The following is a 26,817-nucleotide window of genomic DNA, read 5'->3' as shown; positions in this document are numbered from 1 at the left end:
TAGATGGCACTTCAACGCTTCACTAACTTGTTTTTTGTAGCTCTGGGGGGTGTTGCAGAATCCAACAGTGGGAGAAACAATGAAAATTAGTGGTGGTAGTGGTGTCTTTATTCCAACGAGTGGATTTTGAACTAAGTTGACACATCTGTAGAAGGAAATTATACAGCAAATTATTTGTTTTCACTGTAAAACATAGAAAACATTTTAATCATAGTGTGCAGATGGTAGTTACCACACATATCTCAAGACTGAAAAGATGCACCAAACACTTAAGTCAATTTCATAAGCTTTTATTTACATGCAATAGTGCTCCAGCATGTGCAAACCACACAATGGCTACACTTATAAGGGGAGTGTAGATTTCAGGATCTCCTTCATTTTGATTGTGGATGTCTCTGGCAAAGACTAATACTTATGCACCAACCTGTGAGGGAGGAATAATACTGACGCACCTGTCACAGCGCCCTCACCTGGCAGTCATTTGGTAACCAGCAAATGAGTAAACAGAAGTGGTTGCAGTATAAAGTTCAGCTTATCAATGACTGAGTTTAAGATATTTTCCAGAATCTCTCCCATTCAGTGATTTAAAAAAAAAATAAATAACTATACAATATATAATCTCTTGTACACTACTGAAACAGAATGATCTATGTTGCATACACTTGTTAATAGTTTGTTAATGATGAACAATGCATAATACATTTGTTACTGCTATACAAAATGACAGACAGTTGTATTTTAACAATGTCACAAAGCAACAGAACTAAACAGCAATGAAGCACCTCATAATTACAGCATCAGACTGGTTTGAATGGTCCCTTTGTTTCTGTTGCACATAAAGCTAAGCACCTAAGGTCCAAACATTTATGATGGAAGCTATCTGTGAGGAATGAGGAGGGTCTAGACATGAAGTGCTGAACTGAGAGGAATCCCCTGCAGATTTAAAAAAGGTCCCCTGACTGATCTTCACATGAGCAATAACGTCTCAAACTTATTGCCCTCCCCAGGAAATGCAGAAAGACTTCAGCATCCCAACATGGTACTCCTTTCTCCATGACGATGTATGAATAAAGAGTCCTTTTCAATATGAAAATAACCTTATATACAATATAATCAGACACTTATGTACAAAAGCATAAATATATAAATATCTGTGATACAAAAATAAATATTTTCTCTTGTTTTCTTCTGTTTGTTTAACAGTCTCTTATGCATCTGTTGTGTTGGATGTCCCTTCGTCCCCAGGGGATGCTTCATTTGGGAGGATGTTTACTTCCTGTATTGTATCACCACAGGATTGTGGTGTTGTGGCTGCTGAAGATGATGTGATGAAAATCCCTTCGTCTTCTAGACAGAGAAGAGGAAAAGACATTGGCTCTGCAGAAAGGAGGAAAGAGAACTGGTCAGAAAATGTAAAGCTGAATTTGAAGGATTTAAAAGGATGCGGATTCTAAAATGGAGATAAACATGTCCAATGTTTCAAAATTGTGTGTCTTAACTCAAGAGTTCTCATTAAGCACTAAAACCTAGATCTTTGGATGTCTTGCATTGCAGGATCATCACATATAAGAAAAGCTACATTCCAAATATGTTACTTAAGAAAAAGGCCTATTAACCAACTTTAGCTCAGTATTTCAGTCAATGATAGACATACTGGGAGTGACGCCATCCTCTACTTTATTTCCACAACAGAAGTTGCCATTGTGTCCCAGTTCCTGTGAACTGACGTGCTGATGGGAAGAGTCGAGGAGCTGAAGAGTAGAGTCATCAGGAGGACAGCAACTCTGTTCATGATGATCTGAACCACTAAGGAAGACAAGAAAAAAAAAACTGTTTATATTAGGGCTGCAACTTGCTTATTTTCAGTATTGGTCTATAAAATGTCTCTCTTCAAGTCTATTTTCTTCCGTTTTACACGTGAAACTACTGAGATAGTCTGTTGGGCTCTGAGCATTGCCTACAACGACCTACACTCAATACTGTGGCTACACGTCCTGTGTAGACACAGACAGAGGACTGAAGCGGCTGCTCTGGCTATGCAGACTTTGTAGAAATTGTTAGTCCAGTATTATTTACAATGATATGAAGATACATTTAAAAAAACATATGATATCAAAAAGATATGTAAAAAAACAGGAACCAATACATGTTAAAAATGTATTAATTTTCTGTTGGCTTATTGATTGTCAACAGTCAAAATTCTAATAAAATCAAATGTCACGAAAATCATTTCAATGCAGATCAACAAAGTCTAAAAAACATTTATACTCAGTGGCTACCAATTTGCACGATTCCCTGTTTTGTCTACCCTGAGCATCGATTATTTAGGAATTATTTGATGATGTCCTTGCAGTTCATGCTGTATATGAGTTTTATATGTAAAGGTACCTGGTGGAGTAGTGGTAAACGGGCAGATGTCCATTTGACACCGTCTGTGGCAACAACGTGTCGCACTCCATATCACAGTCCACCTCCTCCTGCAAAATACAACATATAGATAATACATTCAACACTATTGGACTTTCATAACATGGACAGCTTATTAACATCCTATACTGAACAGTTCTTTTACCTGCTGCAGCCCTGGCAGGCAGTGTGTGGGGTGGTGAGGTTTGCCATTCGGAGTGTATTCTCCATTAGCAGGGTAGACGCCGTGTGGAGCGGTCATGCGGCCATCCAGCGGGCAGTGGCCAACCAGGGCAAGTCCCTGAAGGGGAACCATGGTGTACTGGCATGACGACACAGGGGCGGCCACGGCAGGAAAACACAAGTCAGATGTTTGCTCTGAAATAAGCACAAAAAGAGAATTACACTGATGTAAAGGCAAATACTCTAATTACTGCAAACTTGAGGAATGTGAGGAGCACTCACTCTGTTTGGCCCAAGCCCTCCAAAGGCAGAAGGGAATGAAGGCGACAATGATGAAGACGAAGGCTCCCAGGACAATACCAACAATGAGGTAGGGGAGGTCGCCGGGCCGAGGCACGAGTCCGCTGGAGTGTCCCAACCCATGTTCTGGGGTCTCTGATGGAGGAGGTCGCAGGTGATTAGGACGAGCTGAGGAGACAAAAAGTGGAAAAAATTGTTAAAAAGACAGCTCAGATACATCTACATCAGCCTGAAAGGTAAGTGTACGTTACAGCCAAATCCTTCCCCTCCAAAAAAAAAAAAAACATGACCTCACCTTTCGTTTCAAGGATCACCACATTGCCAAATTCACTCTCTCCCTTCTCGTTGAAGCTCTGCATCTTGATGTCGTAGGCAGTCTCAGGCTGGAGGTCAGTGATCGAATGCCAGTACCTGTCTCCCTCCACCACATCCTTCTTATAGTCACTGTCATTATCGCTGTCTGTTGGCCGGTAGTAGATGTAGAAGCCGTAGATGGGTGTGTTGTTTACGGGAGTGTACTGTTGAGAGGGAAATAAATCATGTTGCCATCACAATAAATTCAAAATAAGATCAAAAATTCATTGCATTGCAAAAAAATCCCTGAAAAATGTATCCTGATTAATAGCAGACAAAAACACATTTTTCATTTTTTCTTCCAGTCACTCACCGTCCATTTGAGAATGATGGTAGTCTCATTGATGGCTTCATTGTAGGTGATGTAGGGTCCATCAACAGGGCGCTCATGGGTTCTCCCACCCACCACTGTGTATGCCTTTGAAGGAGCACTGGGAGGACTGGAACCGATTACATTCACTGCCACAACACGAAACTTATAGGACGTACCTAGAGGGAGAGGGAAAACCATTACTAATCTGTCTCTGAGGGCTACAAGCTGCCTAGAATGAAGCTCTGTAGTGTGTTGACTAATGATGTTTGTTTTCACATTACTTTATGTTTTCCTTTTCAGAGCATTTGCGATTCGGTTATGATTTTGATTGATGGCAGCAATTACTGAAATGACTGTAACAACACTCATTATGCTGATGAATTTACAGGCTGTGGGAGTGTAATTATGCAGGACATCATCATTGTAATTATATGGTACGACATCCTACTTCTCCCCCCAACTCCACCAAGTCAGAATAAACTGCTGAATAACAACACCACTGTTTAAAGTGCATGTGAAGATGGCTGACCTTTCTCCAGGCCCGTGATCTCCACAGAGAGCCGTGACGGGGGGATGTTTTCCACCGCCGTCACCCAGTCCTCTCCTGCCTTTTTCACCTTCTTGTACTCCACCCGAAATGACTGGATGGGGAAGCCGCGGTTACCGCGAGGAATCCAAGTCACGTATGCAGACGTTTCCGTTGCCGTGGAGACTGTGGGCTTGTCGGGGGCTTCAGGAGCTGCAGAGGAAGAGGAATGGTGTCAGATAGAGGACAAGAACAGACAAAAACTCCCAGACAACACTGTAATTACATTCTGCACTTACTGAGAGCTCATCCTTCAGAGACCGAAAGAAAAAAGAGATTGAGAAATGTCCGTGTTAGTCAAAAGGAGAATGGTTAGAAGTTCAGGGTCTTTCTGTAAAACAACATCTTGTTATTTCAGTAGAAGTGATTTTTATAGTTAGTATAGTTAATAGGAGGTAGAGTTTGCAATGGGGCATAGTAAGGTACAGGATTGGAGGGATACTTACGAGAGAGGCTTGGTGACGGAACAGCAGGAGTTTTCGGTGGGTCAATTACCCCTTTGCGACCTGGAGACAGACATCTTAGTTTAGCATGTTAGCATGCTAACATTTGCTAATTAGCACTAAACAACTACAGCTGAGGCTGACGGGAATTACATTAGTTTTGCAGGTATTTGGTCATAATCCAAAGTACTGGACAAAATTAAACTAATGATGGTGCTAGATGAAAAGTTAAGGGATCACCAACCCTGATTAATTCATCCTGAGGGGAACATGTCTGTACCAAATTTCATAGCAATCCACCCGAAAGGTGTTGAGATATTTCACTCAAAACCACAAATGTGAACCTTATACTGGCCCTAGAAGAAAATTCAGGTGATCACCAAATTCGGTAAGATTCATCCTGAAGGGATCGTGAATGTCTGTACAGAATTTAATGCTGATCCATACAAAACATGTTGAAATACTTCAGTCAGGACCAAAGTGGTTGACCGACTCATATTGTCATCCCTATAGCCACTCCACTAGCATGGCTAAAAAGCAACAGCATGTGTACGTCTTTATAACGCTCTTTGACTGCTCTGATAGTGTTGTACCTTTGCCAGTTCTGAAGGTCATCATAGCAGGTTGTCCCAAACCTGCACAGTTTTTGGCAGTCATCTCCACCTCATACAGGCTATCTGGCTGCAGCTTGGCCAGAGTCAGCTTGTGGAGAGAGCCTGAGATACTGCTGGAGGTCCACTCTGCTAGAGGGTCTCCCACCTGAGAGTGAGACAGAGGGGTGAGTCACTGACGAAGAAAGTGTACATGTTTGAGATAATATAATTTTTAAATCATACATTTTAACAGAGAATGCAGTGAATGGATTGCAGTACCTTTCTGTATTTGACCATATACTCCAGCACAGGAACCCCTCGTTCATGCCGCGGCCTCCAGGTGAGTTCATAGTAGTCAGCCTTGCCTGTGCGAGGCTGGCTGAGGATGATGGGGGCTTCTGCAGGCAGGATCTGTCCTGGCAGCTCAGAACAGTCAAGAGGCAACATGGCGCCCGTGGCTCCAGGCCTCACAGGCGGCTGCTCTTTCAGCACTTTGTCTGGGCTGAGCGGCCGATAGATCGAGGGCAGCTTCCCCTTGGATGAAATCCCTAAAAAGAAAAGACATCATGAAATCTAAAGGCCGTGAAATAAAAGAATCAAATCTCTGACAAATTTACCAACTATTTGACTTACCGGTTGATACTGTGATGAGACGAGCGGAGGCCTGTGAGCTGCCCACCCCATTCTCAGCCAGGCATTGGTACAGTCCATCATCCTGAGGGCCCACGTTTGAGACCCGTAGCATCCGGGAGGTCAGGCGGTGGCGAGGAGACGGGGCGAGGGGACGGGCGTTGTGAAGCCACATCACTGAGGGAGTGGGTTTACCGCGGGCCTGGCAGGTGAAGCGCACCGTCGCGCCGTACACAACCTCCTGCTGCAGCAGCTCCACCGTCACCTGAGGAGGCTCTGCAGGAGACAGAAACAAAGTTTCGCCTTGTAAGCTTATTGGTAGCTTGAATGTTTATGTGTGCATAGGTGTGCTTGTGCATAGTGTCTATGGCTGCAACAGAGACGATTATTCAATTAGTCCATCAACAGAAAATTAAGATTATTTTATATATCATTAACTATTTTGATAATCAACTTACCGTATTTTTTTCTAGCAAAAACTCCAAACATTAATTAATAGACCAAATGATACATCAGCTATTTCAGAAAATAACCAGCTGATTAATCAATTATTGAAAATAAACTTTAGTTGCAGCCATCATTTTCATATTCACTAATCTGCAGATTACTTGCCCAAGGCATCTTCAAATTACTTGTTTTGTCTGACCAACAAAAGTCAAAAACTCCAAAATATTTTATTTACAATAATAGAAAACACAGAAAAATCTGCTAAAACCAATGAATGTTTGTCATTTATCAAGGAAAAGATGCCAAACGAATAACCGTTTATTAAAATTGTTTAAGCTCTAACACTGTCACATGTGTATGAGCATGTGTGTGAGTAAAATCACAATCATGCATGTGTGTGTAACAGCTGTATGAGAGGGGGGTGTATAGAGCCAGGCAGGCGGGGCCAGGCCAGCTAGTTGATGGTTGGCTGCTTGTGAATCAGGGAAAGACAGAGCTCATTACAGCCACAGCAGCTCTCTGGCTTTAATTAGAGCCAGCTGCAGAGAGACAAGCCCACAACACACACACACACACAGAAAATCACTGTAAAAACAGTCATCCATAACCTAGACACACTCAATCAAGTCCTGCTACAGAACAGAGAGCCCTGTCTCCACAAACTCTTTCTTACTCAACACCGCCCAGGCTTACATGCTTCTCATACACATAACTGTGTGCACACATACAGACCCCTGTCTTCTCTGTTCGCCAAACAGGAGTCAGTCTAATTATTAAAACCGTGACACAGACAAAACTCTACTCACTGCAGAATGAAATGACCAAACTACATTCACTATGAAAAGCCTTTAAAGGCTTTAATCTGCATTTAACAAATTAGTCCAAGATCTTTATAAAAGAATAAACCAACTTTCCTTTACTCCACTCTTCCAGTTTACTCACCAAACACTTGTACGTCATAAAGCACCGTTGCAGAGCTGGCCGAGCCGATGCCGTTGTCCGCTCGGCAAATGTAAGTGCCCGAGTCGCCCTCGCCCACTGCGTCAATCAGCAGGTTGCTGAGCAGGAAGCGCGTGTTGTTATGGGAACGCAGGTCCTGCCCATCTTTTGCCCATATGACCTGTGGAGTGGGGATGCCACTGGCCACGCACTCCAACACCAGCCGCTGGCCTTTGGTCACCATGATGGAACGAGACGCCGGTGGGTAAATGATACGAGCTGCTTCTGAGGTGGAGCCTGGAAAAGATGACGACAGTCAGGGTACAAATACTCTGGCAATGTGATGGAAAAAAGGTCAGTGCACATTTTCCCACCCTTCTCCATTTCTTTAACTTGCTTTGATATGTGTTGTGGCTGAAATTACACCCAGAACACAAATTTAAATCACAATGTGAAGTCTAAGCACTTTCATCTCTGCCTTTGAAGATGCAACAGCATGAATTGTGCACGTCGTCACCTGTGACTAAATGTGTCCTGGCAAGAGCAGATAATAAAGTCACACTGAACTGTTGCTGTTGACACATGTGGTGCACATGTGTCTACAGCAACAGTTACAAGCTCTCTTATAATGTCTTTTCTGATGTAGTTAATATTTCAATATGACCCTTAACTTCTTTTTGCACATCTTTAAATTGTGTTTTCATTATAACCAGCAATGCTAATAAAAAAACTTTATGTTCTGTCTCAACATCGGAGTGTTGGAGATGATGACTCACGGCGTATGCGCAGGCGGTCAGCGGAGATGGATGTTTTGACCTCCTGAGTGACGGGGTTGTAGGCAGCACACTTGTACGGCCCCTCATCGTCCTGCGTGGCGTTGGCTATCTGCAGGTTCCCTGACGGCATAATGAGGTAGTTCCCTGCAGAACAAAAACCCAAACAGATGTCAGAGCGTGCTCTTAAGGCCTAACAAACCCATAAATATATATTTTATATTCTGGAAAAATGGCACATGTCACAATTGTAAAGAAAACTATGTAATAAAGTTTTGTACACAGTGCAAATATGCAAATGTTCAGGGTGGTGGAAAGGATTCACAGAGGACAATATGCCAGACAAGCAATACTGTTACAGCAATAACCTGATTACAGGTTTTACATACTTATTTTCAAACTTAAATGCAGGACGATAGAAGGAAATATATAAGAAATTACGTGAATGTGACCAAGACAAAGAGGAACCGCAGAAAAATCAAGACCATACTGTGAAACACAGAGTGTAATATGAGTACTATGTGCCATTCCAGGGCATGTTTGCACGGTCAGCACAGACCACAAGGTGGCGCCCCAGAGTCTGACTGAGAACAGTCAGTAAATGGTCGTCAATGTGGAATTCATTTCCTCACAGATAAGCTGCAGATATCAGTACCTACAGCTCCCAGGCATCATCAGCATACCAGCCACAAACCACTGGAGCTTTTCTTCTCTTCCAGGCAGCTTAGAAGTAAATAGTTTGAAAAATAAACAACTGCTTTCCCATGTTTCAACATTCGAGATAATACCCTTATCAGTGGTTTTATGATGGGCCAGATAGTAGGATTCAAGCATTCCGGTAAATTATAAAGATAGTATTGGAATCAAGAGGGAAGCAGAGAGAGATTATGGGAGATCCTAATGAATTGAAGCAGCTCAGTACCTTTGGATGTTTCCAGCCACTCCTGTTTGACACTGTAGCGGACCTGAGCCTTAGGCTGGCTTTCTGGGAGGTGACATTCAATCACAGCCGTGTTGCCTTCGTCAACCTCGATCTCCTGCTGGTCATCGGGCTCAAAGTCTCGCAGCTCTAAAAAACACACACAGGCGAGGGAAAAGTCAGTGCTGTCACATCGCCGCAACACAGTTCACCATTCTTTCATCATCTTAATACACAGTGTAAATCACATCTAATTGCACATGTATACAGTCAGTCCTCAGCTTTAGAAGAAGAAAACCACAATATTCTGAGCAATAACAAACTCGATAATAACTGTGCTGTTTCTTTATTGGTTGTCTCTCACATCAGCCTGTCCCCATTGTATCATAACCACATTCCCACAACTTCTCTATGAAAGTAAAGCCTCTTCTACCTCCATTTAGCCATTTCTTTCCCACTGCTTGTCTTAACATGATCTGACTTAAGTCACAGGAACTTTATAAAAAAGTCACTCTAGCTCATTTTTCTGTTTTACTCATTTAATGTCACTTTGGATAAGTCCAGAGCCGAAAAAGTGGTGTCTGTAACATTCGAGTAGGTGTCATTAATCCTGTCAAACATTATAGCGGGACTGGAGCCGGTTCAGATTCTGTGGGAAATGTGGGGAGTGGGATTACTGGGGCCATGTGCTGTGACTGTGTCCCATAGACACACAGTCTGCACAGCACAGACACTCATGTGACCTCTGACCTCCTACCCCCACACACACACACACCCCCCACACCCCCCACCACCCCACCCCCCACCCCGCTTGAGCGGCCTAGAGGCCTGGCCATGGGGTCGAAGGTGAGAGGTGTCTGTCCTATAGAGTTTCAAAGAAAGATATCCAGTTTGGTTTTGGGAGAAAACAGCAACTCTGCTCTTAAGAAGCCAGACGAAAAAAAAAAAAAAAAAAAAAGATAAACCCACATAAAATCTTAGCTGGAGGGATGCCATTTTATAGATTTGAAGCAGAGGGAAACTAAAATGAGACTGAGAAAAGAAAAAGAGGGAAAAGAACAGCATGGCCTCCCTCCATTCTTTCCAGAGGTGCTGTAACTGGTGTGTTTTTCTTGGACCAGCCGCTCTCTCTGGCAAGAACACCAGCTGCTGGTATATACAGTCAGCTGATGACACTTTGTATACAGCTCTAATTCAATAAGTAAAGTTTAGTTAAGGCCAGGGTATCTACTGATAGGGACATCATAGTGATTTACTCAAAGCACTAAACAAACACCTTCACTGTGGGCAACTGATTGATTCACCATGCATGAGGGATCTGTCCCTGTCTGTGTCTGGGCAAGCTTTTAATGGCAGAAATGGGGGATATCAGGGTCACACACACACACCCACACACACACACACACACACACACACACACACACACACACACACACACACACACACACACACACAACTCCATGTCCGACTCTGTTTCAGCTCTTATTCTGAAAGATGAGAATCCCAGCCAGGACATGTCAAGTGGTGTGTGTGTTGGGGGGTTTAAAGCCTTAAAGAGAAACCGTGTGGCGCTCCATTTGCTAAATCAATCAGGTGCTGTTTTTACAGCCACCCCCACCCTCCTGCCTCCCCCTCATATCGACCCATCCCACCTTCTCCCTCCTGCCTGCTTCTCCCAAATTCCTCCAGCTACACCTTTTAACCCCCCCCACAACTCTACCGCCCCGCATTCTTCACAGGAAGAACCCCGCATGGGTGCCTCTCAGGTGTGCGTGTGTGCATGTGAGTGTGCATGTGTATTCTCCTGTGTGTGGGTTAGTGTGTGTGTATCCTGCAGGGATGGAGGATTGATGGTATTCATAAAGTGAAGCAGACCTCCCGCACCAGGGCTGCTTGGCAAGGCAGACTTAAATATTTCAGACTGTGCATTCATCATCTTTATGTGTTGCAGTAGGAGGCCTCTGTGTGTGTGTGTGTGTGTGTGTGTGTGTGTGTGTGTGTGTGTGTGTGTGTGTGTGTTATTCTGAACTATAACATGTTTGTGCAACGTGTTGTGCGTTCACGTTGTGCAGATACATGTCTCGGTTTTCTGCAGCAAAAAAGGGGAGGGTGATTGTCTCCACAAGAATTCAAGCGAGGAGCTTTTAACTTATGCCAAAAAAGCACAGATTCTTCAGAGTTGGATAGCAAGGAGGGTCTGGAATCAACCTATCCTGATGACAAAAAACATGTGCGTACAACTAAGAGGGCTCACATGGAAAGGCAGGCACGTACACACTCCCCGTGGAGCAATTCCTTAGGCGGTTTTGGGGTGGCCGAGGAGAGACCATTATTAAATTAAATAAGTTTTTGATGGGAGGTGGGGCGAACAGTCTGGCTCAACATGTGGTTATCTCAACACGATTCATCCACTATTGGAACTATCAATAACTTTTAGTGCCTTTGTGCAAACACTGCAGAAAACAGAGGGGGAAAAAAAACATGAGGTGAAGATGACAAGAGGAGGCAAAGTGACAGATAATGAAAGGAGGGAAGAGGAGAGAAAGTGACAGGGTGAAGAGTGAAAAATGTGCAGAGGATGAGAAATGTGGTGTATGTGTGTAAGGTTATGGAGGGCTTCAAGGAGACAGAGAATGTGACATCACGTCTCATCTTGTGTGAGGATCTTGTCTCGACTGGCCTAAAAACACCTCCAGTTTCTCCAGCTACGGCAGCCTCATACATCACATCACTAAATGTAAAACAATACAGTTACAGCGTTTTTACCTAATGGTTCTGGTGAAGGCATACACCCATATCCCTCTGTCCACCCCTTCACACACACACACACACACACACACACACACACACCCTTATGTCCACCCAGCCCCCTAACCAATTACAGGGCCATAATTTTAGGCAAGCCCTGCTGTCGGGCCCTGTGGAGAGGAATGTGGTGTTATAGGGAGCAGGGGGGCCGATGGAAGCAGGAGGGCCCCCAGGCTGAGTCCTGGTCCGCTCTTCCCCTGCTCTGACCGGCCCCTGGCCCCTGGGTCCCCTCCATTCCTCTGGCTCAGGTTACACAGCTTCAGGCCCCCTCTCAGTCCCATGATGCATATCAAATATAACACCACACACTCAGACCAGCACCGCACTAAAAACGTCAGCAGTGAGAATAATTCAATTTAATATGATACTGCATAAGCTACACAGAATAAATACTTGCCTGCCTATCTGGAGCTAATATCACTAATCAGTGATGTGCAGCAGTTTTCCACCATGATTGTAGTTGTTGTTAAGGATTAGACTCCCAGCAGTGGAAAAGTACAAGCTTTACAGAGTTGTATTGGGGAAGATTTGAAGCAAACAAATACCACCCCTCCACTGTTTGTGTTCTACTAGAAGAAAATTAAGTCAAAGGCGTTGTTTGGATACTCTGACAAACCAAAAAGGGGCCTGTGTGTTTGTGTCCGTTTGTCTCAGCTTTGTGTGGGTGGCTACTCACTGGCAGCAGTAACGTTAGCAGGCACACTAGCCAGGGCTCCTGCGCCGGTGCTGGCCACACACTGGTATCTGCCCAGAGTCAGGTTGGAGAGTGCGGGGATATAAAGGCTGTTGGGCCCCAGCACTACACCCAAATCTCCGTCCAAAAACTCCTGGCCGTTGAGGCGCCAGCTGATATTGGCGGAGGTGGGTCGGATGCTGCAGCGCAGATTCACGCTGCCTCCCAGCTTCTGCACCACTGACATGGGCTCTTCAGTGAACACTGGCACCTCGTCTGAAGAGAAGATTAAACAAAGCAGTCAGAAGCAAATTAAAAATACTGACACTTTTTTACTTCATACAAGTCAGCATATAAAGACATTTCCCACTGATTACATGTCAAACAAACAATGTGATCAGCAGTGTGACACCTTTTTGTCTTGTCTTCTGACATACATACAATTATTACGGCTGCAACTAACAATTATTGCCATTGTCGAATAATCTACCAATTATTTTCTTGATTAAGAGTTTGGTCTATAAAAATTACAGAAACAATAAACAATATCCTAGAGCACAAGGTGAGCAAGTCATTAAATGTATTGTTTTGACCAAAACCCAAAACTATACAACAACGTCAGACCAAGAAAAGCATTTTTTGGCACTTTCGCTTGAAAAATGACTAACGATTGTCAAAATAGTTGCTGATTAATTTTCTTTCCATAGACTGATGATTAAGGGGCTAATCGTTGCAGCTCTACATACTTGTACATACTCTTGTTTTTCATTTCACCCATGGCAGCTAGTATGGGTCATGCAACCTACCCACTTCTTCAGTTCGTTTCAAATAAACTGCTGTTGCTGCTGCCAGACATGTACAACACGTCCCTCTCTGTGACTGAGCCAGAATATTTTGTCCCTGGCAAGACTTATCCTGCACCAGGTGTTTGGACAAACTATTGTAAAGGCATTTATAAGGTGAGCATAGATCAAGTCAGTAATATGCATTTTGAAACAGTGACAGACAGCACAAAAATGGAAACTTTTTAATTCTATTTACGCAGATTGTTACTTAGAGATCCAGTTTTTCACCATCTGTTTGTCTACTCACCGGGGAGAGAGGCGCCGCTCTGTAGGCAGCACAGTAGTACTGCACACAGAGCGCACAACACCAGAGCCCTTCTCTTTTTCATCCACGGAGTCCAGTCTCGCTTTCCAGACATCTTCCATACACTACCTCCTGAAACACACACACAAACAAAGGAAGGTCAGAGGGTCATTTACAGACTTGGTACACTCCAAACAAACAGCATAAGCTACTTTCTTCTGAGTGAAACAAACACACACACACACACACACACACAGAACTGCACAGAAAACAAAGCCACCAAAATTCAAACATCATCCATCTAAACAGTCAATCATGATTCATACATAAGCTGCTCTCTATCTTGTATACACACACGTACACAAACAGGCGGCCATTAACGAAACACAACCCAGGCGAGGCGGCATACTCTGCAGTACCCTCAGCAGCCAAACTCCAGACACAAATAAAGCCTTTCTTCTCTGTCAGCCCCCATCTCACCGCTGACCCCATCTCCTCCGCCTGTACCCGCACCCATCCAGCCTGCGTTCATCAAAGGGGTGCCCTCATTCTGCGGGCCGTAACCCGACCCCTCCACCTTCCCACTCAGGTGTAACCGATACAGGTAGAGGGTCCAGGAGGAGGAAGGAGGGGGAGGAGAAGGGAAAACACACAGGCTGCATTCAGGAGTCGGGACAAAGAACAACTAATGAGGGGCAGGACGGGGAGGGGGACGGGGGGAAATACATATCATAGCAGCAAGGAGTGTGTGCGAGATGGAGGAGAGGAGGGTTCTTTTATACTTCAGTGCAGTATGTATCAGCAGGAAAATGGAGAAGATGATGGTAATGGTCAGTCTATTAACAGTTAATGTAGCGAGGGGAGCTTTTCTCTCTCCCTTGTTGCCTTCTGCCAAGTTTCCCAAATTCTTTCCTGTCAGGTTAAACTAACAACTTCCCGTCAGGATGAGGAGGGTGGTCCTGCAAAACTGAATCTCTAATACTCCCTCTCTTTCATATACATTCATGTCGCTGAACATGCACAGTGACATACTCAAGGGCATAAACTATCCTGCGCCGATACAGTAAAAATGGAAGCACACAGCTTTCTCATACATATTTGTCCTGTTCTTATTATGGCAAGGGGATGATTAATGAAGCTCAGAGACGAGGGACTGTACACACTCACACAACACACACACACACACACACACACACACACACACACGAGGGGCTAAAGCAGGATAGTAAGAGAATGGAAACTATTACAGTGCACCTTCATCTAATGGCAGCAGTGAAATGTTGAGCTGCCTGGCACATTTATTGAAAATGAGCAAAGCAAGAGGCTGATGGAAAAACAGCTGTTAACTACACCAACTGTCACACAACACTCTGCTGCTACATTTTAATTGCATATTATGAATGTGTGTAAACAATTTGAGATTGTTAATTCTCACGACATGAACAGTGATGGACAACGCCTGTCCTACTTGCACAAAAACAATGTAGAACTGTAATGATTAGTCGATTAATCACTACAATAAAGGCTTTTTTTGGCAACTAGAGCAGCAGAAACAACCTGTAAACACAATACTGACATCACCTTTTAAGTTGATATGGCTAACTTGTTAGTGTGGTGAATGTAAGTCCAATATTCACTCTCTTTTAGCTCTGTTTTTAGTCTCTACCAACTCCTGAGGGAAATATCTGACTCTTTAGCTGCTAAATGCTCCACTATGTTCACCAGCTTGTCGCCAACTTTGTCTGTCTGCTGTTTGATGCTGGGCAGTTAGTGTACAGTGTACAAAAAAGAGCTTCCTGCTGCGGCCGAACAAAGCTGATGAGAGCCGTGAGAGTGACAGTACAGTTGCGGGCCCAAAAACCAAAACAATGAGCTTAAATGCTAAACATTTGCTTGCTCTAGCTTCTCAAATGTGGGGATTCGCTGCTTTCACAAATTTATGTTATTGCAAATTGAATATCTTGGGTTTTGGACTGTTAGTCAGACAAAACAAGCAATTTGCGAATGTCACCATGAACTGGGAAATTGCATTTTCAATACCGAAAATAGTCCTTAGTTGCAGCCCTACATATATGTACAATTTCTTTTACTCACTTGTCCATTCAGAGTGGCCCATCAGTAGTGGGCTCACTCAGTAAACAAACAGCAAGCTGCTGTGGAACCAGGAGCGAGCAAAGCTGAAGTCCTGTGGCTTCTGTGGCCAGTCGCTGTATGGACACAACCCGGGACAGCTGCCCATAAAAAACACATACATCTGTATCGAGCACCTGTCCCAACTGTGAGAGTCACTAACCGTAAACCACACCAGTCAATCTGCCAACTGGGCACACAGCAGAACACCTCTTACCTGTCCAATTTCTGTCTTTCACACACAAATAAAAGCAGTGAGACAGGAGACAGAAGCAGAGAGTTTTGTTATAACAGCGGTATGAGAAGGCCCCTCGTACATCATCACTCCCTAAAAAACAGCCTTACTCCTCTGAGTCTGTCTGTCTGTCTGATTCATTAGTCAGCTGGGTCCTGTGTTTGCTTAGCGGGTACTCTGCCTCAAGATGAAAAGTTGGCCTGATATCTATGTCCAACTTTTTCCATCCTTCCTTCCCAGAGAAGTCACAGACAGACAAAGAGAGGGAGAAGAGCCTCCTACACATCAGCAAGACTGATAAAAACCAGAGCACACACACAGACAGCTCCCCTAAATCAAGAACCGAGAGAATGTGTGTGTTAATGTGTGCCTGTGACTGTTTTGTTTCAGCTTTACCAGTGAGGAACAACGCTGCGTGGCAAACACTTTGTGGGAGTAGCTTTGTGGTATTAAAACATACTTCAGTGACAGTGCAGTGAGGAGAACTGTGTGAACTGCTCAAATCTGCCAGTTCCAGTTCAGAAGTATGATTACAGGAGAGTAAAGCTATTTCTGTAATCATGTCAGGAACTGACACTTGATTACTGTGAGACCTGACTTACTTGAGACTCCCAAAAAACCTGACTTTTGGGGGCATGTTTTATATTTTGTCTTGGTAAAATCCTGGGATAATAAAAAGACAGCCACAGGTAGGGCTGTGTGTTGAACCTCAATACTGTTAAGCTACCAATTAAAATGTGTCTGTTGCTGCGGAAAGTTGGTATTGAATGTCTGGTCAAATTTATAGACTTGTTTACTTCAGATACTTACTAATTAATATCATAGTTTTGGCAATGTTAGACTGCATTTTTTGTAAGTGTTGTAAGTTCTTGTACTGCTGCTTTGACAGTTTGACAGGCTTTTTTTGTTCAATGAAAAACGTTTTTGTAGAAAAACCTGTTTATACTCCTTGAAGGTACTGAAAAAAAGTCAAATTTTGTTGACTAAACTCAGATATTGCATTCACACTAGTATTGAAAAATTTCAAAACGACACCCAGCCCCTGTGACTGGTGGGCCTTGTATGGTCGCACGTGTTACGTATTCATTAATTAGATGTATGCATTGAAGTAAACATGAAAAAACACTATTATTTAGGGATATCAGTGCAGATGCTGACCTCGTTATGCCATGACGTCACTGATCCACATTAAATACAGTTTCTTTGTCAATGTCATATTAAAAATTCAGTTATATTTATTTTTTATTACCACAGTAAACCCTGGCCACATGTTCCCTCACGTAAAAATGATTGCAGTGAGTTCCACACAGTGTGTGTGGTATCCAGTTTTTAAATTTGGGAAAAGAGCCTCTGGTGTTGGATTGGTACTCTGTATCAGCAGCTATCCCGAGTTGAGTTGGCAGAATCAGTATCAGGAAAGAAAAAAGTTGTATTGGTGCATTCCTATCATTAACAAAGGAAAATGTTTAAAGCATGTGTCATTTTAATGAAAGCATCTTGACTTGTGTTTTGCTTATGAAGACTTGTGACATGACTTGAACTTGCCATCAAGGACTTAAGACTCGCTTGGGCCCGACTCAAAAGACTTGAAAACAGCTCTGAATACAGGTGAGTGTTTCCATGTTTGGTGTATATATCATGGAGAGGACTAGGGAAAAACACAACTAGCAGAGAGTTCCAGCTTGTGGTGGTGGTGTGCAGGAATGCATCGTGAGTGTAGGTATGCAAGGGGTAGGGGTAGGTATATGCCGTTGTGGGAGTCACTTGACAGAAGTTCATTGTGAGCGTGCTAAGACACCGGGGCCCCTGTTCTCCCGGGCCACTGCCAGTCCCATTGTCCCCCTGCCTCCATGGATAAATTCATTTTGACAACCCTGCTAATTGGATAAAACCAGACTGGAGCCTCCTCCGTGAGCTCTCACATTCCATCTGCTTTCTGGCATGAAGAGGACACACAGGAGGGGAGGTGGTGGAGGGGTGGCAGGGTAGTAACTCCTTCTGAGGAGCTGAGCTGTTGAATATTTATCACCTCCCCAAACTCTCCCCTCTTGCCCTCCCTCCTCCCCCAGTTTTACGTCTTTTTACACCCCGTGCCCCACCTCCCTCCCTCGAGGTTCTCCAAACACCACAAAGCCCCCCCTTTAGATAAACACATGCGGTGTCAAGTGTGAAGAGTGCTGGGGGTTCAACTGCCCCGCTTGGGCCCGCGGCCCACAATGCCATGCCGCATAGCTGCCATGCGGGAGGCCGGTTGCCCCTGGCGACGCTAACAGGCAGAACGCACCTTAATAGAGTGGAGAGTCATTGTAAAGCAGTGAGCCGGTGCACGGACAAAGACCTCGTGGACCCCTGGAGAAAGGGGAGACGCTACTCTGAAGGGCCAGGGGAAGAGCTGATGGGCCCTGCTCAATGACCAAGGAGAAGGAGGGGGGGGCTCAATGACCAAGAGGTTTGAGAGTAGTGTGTAGAGAGTTTTGGGAGGCAGGGAGCGGGGGGGGGGGGGTTCAATGCCTTTATGGATTGATGTGAGATGGGTGAAGGGGGTTTATGGAGGCATGGGGAGGGGGGGTTGACTGAGAAAGCAGAACGGCTACTCAAATTAATAGAGAGGATGTCAACTGGCGGGCGAGCAGGAGGAGAGAGCAGGGGATCGTCAAAGAGAGGGTGTGTTTGAGAGAGCGTCGCTGAATGTCCCAACATATTTTCCCCTCACTCCGTCAATCTGTTTGCTGGTCTCTCGGTTTGGCCCGGGTTTGTGCTGAGTGGAGGAGGATGAGGAGGGTCCGGAGATTGCTTAACAAACCAACAACAGGCCCGATTTACCATCAGACCATCACACAGGGAAGGTGCAACAAGACGGCAACAAGAAGAGGGAAGATTTTTAGGAAAGAATAGGTAGAGATCGGGTTGCAACTAACATTTTTTTACATTATTGATGAATCTGTTATTTTTCTGATTTAACGTTTAGCCTATACATTCTCAGAAATGTCAAAAGCCAAAGAGGTCACCTTCAAATTGCTTGTTCTGTCCAACCAACTGTCCAAAACCTAAAAATATTCAATCTAGGGCTGCAACAAATGGTTATTTTAATTATCAATTAATCTGTCTATTATTTTCTTAATTAATCGATTAATTATTTGATCCATAACATTTTAGAAAATAGTCAAAAGTCAAACATAAAAGATGCATATATGGCCTGGCTTGTTTCAGGCCTTTAATCAGTACATAAATGTATGAAATTGGTAGTTAATTGCTATATTATCAACATGTCATTTCTTGTTATTGACTTTTACAAGATAAACAAGGGCAAGAAACTGACTTGTCTGGTATCTGATTTCAAGTTGCATTTCAATGCCATATACTGTATCTGCCATGTGTCAAAAATATGAAAAAGATACAGAAATATAGTGAGATCAAATTGCTAGATCCGGCTGTCTCTACTTCAAAGTACCATGGATAATGCAAATTGAAGTGGATAATCTCCGTACTTCTCGTTGTATTTTACGCTGTCAAAAACTTGGCAGAGAACAAATCTTAAATCTATTCCCATTTATCTCTCCGTTACCCTGAGATGAGCTTTCTCGGACACAAGAGTCTTATCTTGGCATGGAAACTCAGCCCAACAGGTGGAGAGGGGTCCAGTCCAAATCCTCTACTCGAGACATCACTCGTTCTCATGCCATAAAATTACACATCAAAAGCATCTAAGCATCCCTAACGAGGTTGAGAATTTATCCGCTCCTCCTTCATAACACACACACACACACACACACACACACACACACACACACACTTCACAAAGTATTAATGCGCTATATGCCCGTCCAACCCCTTCTTAAGCCCCCGAACCGACACTAACGAGCTACAGAACGTCTCAAGGATTAACGAGAGGGATCTGGACAGGCCGGCAATGTAGAGGAGAGGGGCGTTCTAATCAATTAGGCACCGAAGCATTTGCATAATTTAGATAACGAAGCTGAATTAACCACAGAGAGCTAATTACTGTGCCATGGTGAACACACCCACCCACATTCCTCTGCCTGGTGTGGGATGCCAGCGTGCCCACCAGGGCCATGGGAACAGGATCGGATCATCACCACTAAGGGGGAGATGGAGCCAGATAGATGGACCAAACAGTGATGAAGGTAGTGTTAGCCAATCAAATAGGAGGGAGGGAGGATGGTAGGATGAAAGGAAAGATAAATGGATGGAAGGAAAGAACGGAAGAGGGAAAAATGGATGATAGCTGGAAGGAAGGAAGGAAGGAAGGAAAGATATGTGGATGGGTGGAGGGAAAGATAGATGATAGAGGGATAGGGAGAAAGAGGGACAGAGGCAATGATAGATGGATGGATGGTTGGATGAAAAGAAGGAACGGTGGATGGATGAAAGGAAAGAATTGAAAGAGGGAAAGCAGCAAAGAAGGAAATATGAGTGGATAGCAGGAAAGAAGAAAGGATGGATAGATAGAGATGATGAAAACAAAAGATAGCTAGATAGATACCATATCTAGCTGCTGTCTATCTAGCTAGCTATTTAAAAAAATAGACTAAAGGCTGAACTAAAAACTTTGACCATATTCTGTCTGTTTGTTATCATCACACATGCAAACATGTTGATGAATCAATTATTTAATCAGGAAAAAATACCAAACATTCTCTGTTCTCAGCTTCTCAAATAAGACTGAATCTCTGAGCTTTGGACTGTTGGTTGGACAAAAGATATTTAAAAGACATCACAATGCAAGAAAATATACATTATGTGTGTCTTCAAATTCTGAAAGGTGGGCCATTTCTGAGCAGCTTTAACTCAGCACCAAGAGTCTCAGGACATCACACACACACACACACACATAATCATTCCCATACAGTACTGGGAAAACTAACTAATACCCAGGATTTCACAGTACTCATCACACAAACACATGCATGCAGTTACATATTTCATTTACCCACAACCATTCTTTCCCTGCCTCTCCCTGCACACACACAGTTGATGACACATAAGCAAGCAATCACACAAACTCCTATTACATGGTAAAAGTATACTCACAGAGGCACATAAATATGTAGACCTCAGGAAGTTTTTCCAACACCAAATGTCAACATGCAAAAAAACAGGCTACCACTTATCCTCAGCCCGAGAGATAAACTACATGCACGCCACAGCATTCATGCATGCTAATATAGACTTTCATAGCTGTACATATATGCAGCCTGCTCCTTGTGTGTTCCTGCATCATAGGGAGGGAAGGAGGGAGTGAGGAGGGACATGAGGGGGTGAAAGGGGCCCCCCAACTCCTTTGGCAGCTCATGCATCAGAGTGAATGGAACCAATTATAAATCAAGAGCAATTTCTCCCCATTATTCAGCAGGAACCAGGAGGGGAAAAGAGAGAGAGAGAGACTGACCCTGCAACTCTCAGTGGGAGACGAAGGAAGGAAGAGAAAAGCAGAGAGAGTGAAATATATGAAAAACAGATATGAGGTCGCATTAGGAAATTGAGATAAGGCAGAACGTGGGGGGACGGAAAGAGAGATGAGGGAATGGAGAAAGGCTGTAAAGTTGAAACGACTGAAGGAAAAAGTTATAGGAAAAACAGATATGTGGAGGAATTAGAAAATGGGGAAGAGGCAGGAAATTAAACAGAAAGTGAGGCTGTGTGGGGCGTCAACTGTGTTGGAGATGGTGCAACCGACTTCTGACTGCTTACTTCACGGGTATAGAGAGAAAGCTGCTAGTCTGAAAGAGTCTTTTAAGGGGACAAACAGCTGGAAGAGGCTTGTTTCAAAGAGAGCTCTCAGTGTCAGAAGCTGGATTTGTGCGTGTGTGTGTGTGTGTGTGACAGAGAGAGAGAGAAGAGAGAGAGACGTTGTACAGCAGAGATACCATTTGTCCTGTCACTCAGAGCCACGGATGTGCATTATCCTAAAAGGGGGAGAGCTCTGAAATATCATAAAATAAAACCTCACACACACACACACACACGATTTGGACAGAAGACAGAGGAGCACTGTTGATGGAAAATTCCAGTTGCGATAACCTCAGGGGCCCAATAACTAACTAATCTGGTGCCCAGTGATTTATTCTGTTGAATCATGTCTTCTCCTGCCAGTTTGACATTCTTCAATGATGAGTTTTTTCTCTCTGGGGCAACACTTTAAATCTGATTATTGGTTAAAACCCTGGAACTCAACCCAGATTCCTTGTCTTTCTGGTGCTTTTATTGTTTCGTTCACACATGCACATCGAGACAGGAATACATTACGCAGTTAATATTACAGGAGTTATAGCATTCAACAACTAACTGGTAGAGTTTGAACGAGTGTAATGAAGCTAACCAAAATGAGATAAATGTTTAAAATGTGTGCAACTGAGACAGAAAAAGAATGAACAAGGCTTAAATTCACTCCCAGTCTTGTGCCTGTGTGTGAATGATCTATTGGAGCGTCTGGGTTGCTTTTGGCTCGTAATTACACCCCCTAATCTTTGTCCAAATATCTGCTTTGCACACACAGGGCTATTTGTCTACACACACACACACACACACACACACCTTTCTTACCCGAGTCTGGAGTTGATCAATGATCTAACAGCACTCATGCCAGACTCACAATGTGTGTGTGCGTGTGTGTGTGTGTGTAAGAGAGAGTATATGGCCGGGGTAACTTCATTATCCAATCAAGGGCTTCTTAACTTTTACTTTAAGTAGTGGAACAAATTAACTCAGCCGGTTTAAAGGCTTTGGATAATCTCTATTAGGCTGTTAAGACAACAAATGTAAGCATGATTATATTTATGATACAGATAAAAACTGGACAGGCATCCACATATGGTTTCCAAATATTATTTGAAACCTTAAAAATAGGCATTTTGCAGAGGAAAAGTTGCACACAATCTCTTTTCTCTTGCAACAGACTTTCCTCTGCTTTTGTTCTCCTGTCTCTCTTTCCCTTTTGTCCAATTTATTTTCATCGCTGCCTCAATAATTTCACTCTGTTTGATCGTGGCCTGTTTAATTAGCCTATCCAACTTTCTGTCAAAACTTTCTCTTCACTATTCACCCATTTTCATCATCTCTCTCTCTCTCTCTCTCTCTCTGGGAGGATCAGGAGGAGAGAGGTATGCAACCCCAGAGGAGGGGCCTGGACCTCGGCCACCTGCCGGTCCAGGTGTCCCTCTCTGGTTATCCGATGTCTGACTGGACACAGAAACCCTCCCGAGGGCACGAGGCCGGAGCCTGCAATCTGTCAGCGCTGGAGGACTAATGCACCGTATGTCAACAGGCCAATAATGTCCGACTCTGGCAAATGAGGCTGCCTTATTTGGCAATGAGTGTATTCCTTGCTAGTTTATGAAAAGTACATTAACCCAGAAAAACTCTTGCTGAAATTATAAAGCATAAACTGCCCTCTTCTTTCTCATACACACACACTGTTTTCCCTTCTTCTTATGCAGTAATCTCAAACCGACCACGCAGGTGAGGCCAGTTGAGGACCACAACAACGAGCAATACATTCCAGTGCAAAGAGATAATCCTGATTGGACACGAACTATCACTCACACATGTGCACAATAACCTGCGCACACACACATTCAGCAAAGGTCCACAGATTCTGCCTGCAGGCTGTTATGACTGCATGAGTGTACCCGCTGTCATAGAGATGAAAGCATGCCTTGAAGAAGGATTTTTTTCCCTCCTTTGTCAATTAACGTCAATGTTACACCCTCTACAATAACAATGCTGCTTTCCAGCACCGCAGTCAAAACTCGGGAGCTTTGGCTCACAAGCATGAGATCAGAGTGGTAACAGCAGTCCTCGTGGAACCGCTGGCTGTTTGTAATCTCGAAAATGCATCTTGAAATCCATCTCCATCTCAAGACTTTGATTTACATCCAGATGTAAAAACACAACCGGCTGCACAAGAGTCAAACAAGTTAAATCCTATCCTTCCACTCACATCTTACAACATAGTTCAATATGGCAGAGTATAAGATATGAGTGAGAAACTCTACTGCAATTGGCTGCAAACCTAAATCCACACAGTAACTTTTCTTTACAAGTTGTAAACTCAGCTCCTATAGACTGGATGAAAAACTATCCACCAGCTTTTTGACAAATAGTGGAAAACTGGCAGCTTTTGTCTCCACTACATGTCTGTTTGGCAGGTAACCAAGATCAATCAAATATAATTTCAAGTTCCAGCCTCATTGTAAAAGGTCCAGCTGGTAATAATAAGACAAAAAAAGGCTCATACATTTTTAAGCGTATCAGGCTCTATAACCAAAAGATAATAAAGTTAGTTTCCTGTCCTGACCTAGAGGTCTCTTTGGCCTACAGGTGTGCACATTTTCAGTCCCAAAAGTCAACGTGTAGCAAACTATTATACACCCTTCAAGGGTAATTTCTCTCTACTTCCAGGCAATAGCTGTTGTTCTGGCCTGGGACTGCAGCCTTAAAGAGTTTCATTCATCACAACATCCTCTATAGGAAAAAACACGATATTATAATACTCCTATAGGGACTTAAAGTGTGTCTGCGGTATTCAATAATGGAATGAGTCTACTTTACTGTAGTCAACTAACAATTACATTATAAATTATTCTGACGATGTCATGGGTTCTCAGAGCCTAAGGTGCCATCTTCAAATTGCTTATTTGGTCCGAGCAACAGTCCAAAATCCAAAGATATTCAAGTTTCGAACAAAAAAGGCAAAGAAAAGCAGCAAATCCTCACATTTGAGAAACTAGATGTTTAGCATGTTTGCTTTTAATCGATTATCAAAATAGTTGCCGATTAACTTTCTGTTGTATTCTGTAGGAGTGTTCTATCGTAGAAAGGGTTTCAGTCGTAGTCTGTTGTATTGTTGTATTTCTGAGTTTAAAGATCAACTACTGTACTTGCAGGCAACAGCTGATTGTTTTCTGAATGGACTGCACACTGAAAGCATTCAGCATCATATCCTGAATGAAAAACATTTTATTATAACACTCCTATAGGGATTTGAAGTGTGGCTGTGGTATCCAGCAATGAACTGAACCTACTTTACTTCTTTTTTGTTTTACCCCCTGTAGTATGACTGTGGGATTTAAAATACCATAGTTACAATTTACAATAGCTGGACATATTCTGAGATATCTGTAAGATTGATTATGAACTCCTTTAATTGTGTTTTTCCAGGCTCCACATTAAGTAATCAAAAGGGCCAAACAGTGTGAGAAACTGGCAGATAATCAGACTGGAATCAATTAGTCCAACTTTGATCCACCCGACTGCCAGAGATGATCAACAACAACAAACCATGCAACCAAACAACAAGAGGCTCTTTTTTACTGAGACCAATTAATTCCCTTATAAGCTGTGCGCCTAATTGGAGGAGGCCAGGCCATTCGTTTCGACTTTTAATCCAAGTGACATTGATTCAGCGGGAACAATCAGGCCCTCTTGTCTGATGCCATGTCTGTCACTGAATCGCAGAGGTTCCTCCATGCGAGGCAGCGGAGGCTAAATGTAATCCAAACAACAAAACGACACCTGGGGTTGGAAACTTGAGCCCCTGCGGCTGTTCCTGCACGCCCCCCCCCCCTCCTCTGTCTCTCCACCGGGCCCCCAAGGTGAGTGACACCCCGGCCAACACTCATTAGCGGCACGGGGATAAAGACAAACATTTTCTGATTAAATCAGACCTGAATGAGAGGGTGATATCAGCAGAGACTCTCCAGACAGAGAGGCAGGATGCTGCATTCCTGGCTGCTCTGAGAAGCTGTCAGTTTATTGGAGGCTTTAATTAGGTTATTCTGACACAGGACTTTGGTTTGGGGGCGGGGGGCGAGGGGGAGTGGGACTAAGAAATGCTACTCAGGTAGCGTTGTTATGGTTTTCTCTACACAAACAATAAAACCTGCGCAGGATATGTTGTGCATTAACAGGATGGTAAAGAAAATATAGTTTTAAAAAAATGTGACAAATCTTAAATTCATTAGGAGCATCATTAAGAAACTGGGCTGAAAACATGATGCCTTTCTGACAACATGTTTTTGCTTTGCCTGTCACTGTTCCCCAACCTACCACTACACTGCTGCACTCCCCGATGATAATATGGGGGTAAATCTGGCAGAGCTCACCATATCTGTTTTCTGTTACCCTATGGGAGCGACTATAGGCTGCGGCCTTCAAAACGTAGCCGCATTTTCCCTAAAAAAAAAAACACACTTATGTATAAAAACACATCAATGAATTTCTGCAACGTGTCACACAAGGCTGATTCCTCTTCATAAACATGTATTGTGCTGAAATAGTCGGCGGATACATGCAGAAAATTAAGGAAAACGTTGGAAAATATACGCAGAGCTCATCCAATCAACAACAGGCTAAGTCCGAAAGCAAAGTTAAAGTTCCTTATTAAAAGTAACGCAAAGCCCGAGAGCCCAAACGCACACCATCCATCCAAATAAAGGCGATGTGTGATACAGAAAGTTTGGAGCGAAGTTTATGTGGATCAATAAGCGGAAGAAAAAAAAACAAAACAAATGTGGCTATCAAAGTAACGTTAGTCACCAGCATGAAGTAGTAATCAAACACCAAAATCACAACTTTCTCTATAAATGAAGTAACATATGAGTTGGTAAAGACTTCCGCCAGGCTGCAAACACGCACCAAAACTGGTATATAAATGTATACGTTTATAAAACATGTTGATACGAGGGTAACATCGCAAAAACATGGACCGCATGAAGGGATAAAACTTACCAAAACTGCTGTAGTTGGTGCTCACACCTCGTTTTAACCAAGCGATCTCCTCTTCGTGTCTCTTCTGCGGTGAGTTTTAGTCCCCAAAAACAACAATTTTCACTTCTCCTTTCCCTCTAAAGCCTCGCTGCTTTAGTAATTTACTGCGATGCCACCGACATTTTCTTCGGCTCCCCAAGTTCTCACATTGAAAGGCCGTTTTTGGATGACTGAGCTCTCAAACAATTCTCCCTTTTGCGACGCCTTT

At 43.5% G+C, this 26,817-nt stretch overlaps 1 protein-coding gene across 1 annotated transcript; it reads right to left on the bottom strand.

The window, feature by feature from the left end:
- Window positions 1–274: 274 nt before the first annotated feature.
- boc (BOC cell adhesion associated, oncogene regulated) lies at window positions 275–26,817 on the bottom strand. Its single transcript, XM_044175726.1, has 18 exons — window positions 26,571–26,817; window positions 13,460–13,588; window positions 12,371–12,643; window positions 8,890–9,036; window positions 7,971–8,114; window positions 7,198–7,491; window positions 5,812–6,084; window positions 5,458–5,726; window positions 5,179–5,344; window positions 4,589–4,648; window positions 4,086–4,295; window positions 3,557–3,732; window positions 3,185–3,407; window positions 2,872–3,057; window positions 2,573–2,784; window positions 2,389–2,477; window positions 1,655–1,806; window positions 275–1,377 (listed from the first exon to the last, which is right to left on the bottom strand). The coding sequence occupies exons 2-18, from the start codon at window positions 13,569–13,571 to the stop codon at window positions 1,208–1,210; spliced, it is 3,156 nt and encodes a 1,051-aa protein (XP_044031661.1). The 5' UTR covers window positions 13,572–13,588; window positions 26,571–26,817; the 3' UTR covers window positions 275–1,207.

This window comes from Siniperca chuatsi, linkage group LG19 (assembly GCF_020085105.1).
Source record: "Siniperca chuatsi isolate FFG_IHB_CAS linkage group LG19, ASM2008510v1, whole genome shotgun sequence".
NCBI lineage: Eukaryota > Metazoa > Chordata > Actinopteri > Centrarchiformes > Sinipercidae > Siniperca > Siniperca chuatsi.
Note: the sequence above shows the minus strand (reverse complement) of the source record. Positions and strands in the feature narration are given on the sequence as shown.

Coding starts and splice junctions, on each gene's coding strand:
- boc (XM_044175726.1), bottom strand. CDS start 13,571: ATGTCTGGAAAGCGAGACTGGACTCCGTGGATGAAAAAGAGAAGGGCT. Junction 5,727..5,811: donor TCTCATCACAGTATCAACCG/GTAAGTCAAATA, acceptor TTTTCTTTTTAG/GGATTTCATCCAAGGGGAAG. Junction 2,785..2,871: donor GAGGGCTTGGGCCAAACAGA/GTGAGTGCTCCT, acceptor TGCTTATTTCAG/AGCAAACATCTGACTTGTGT.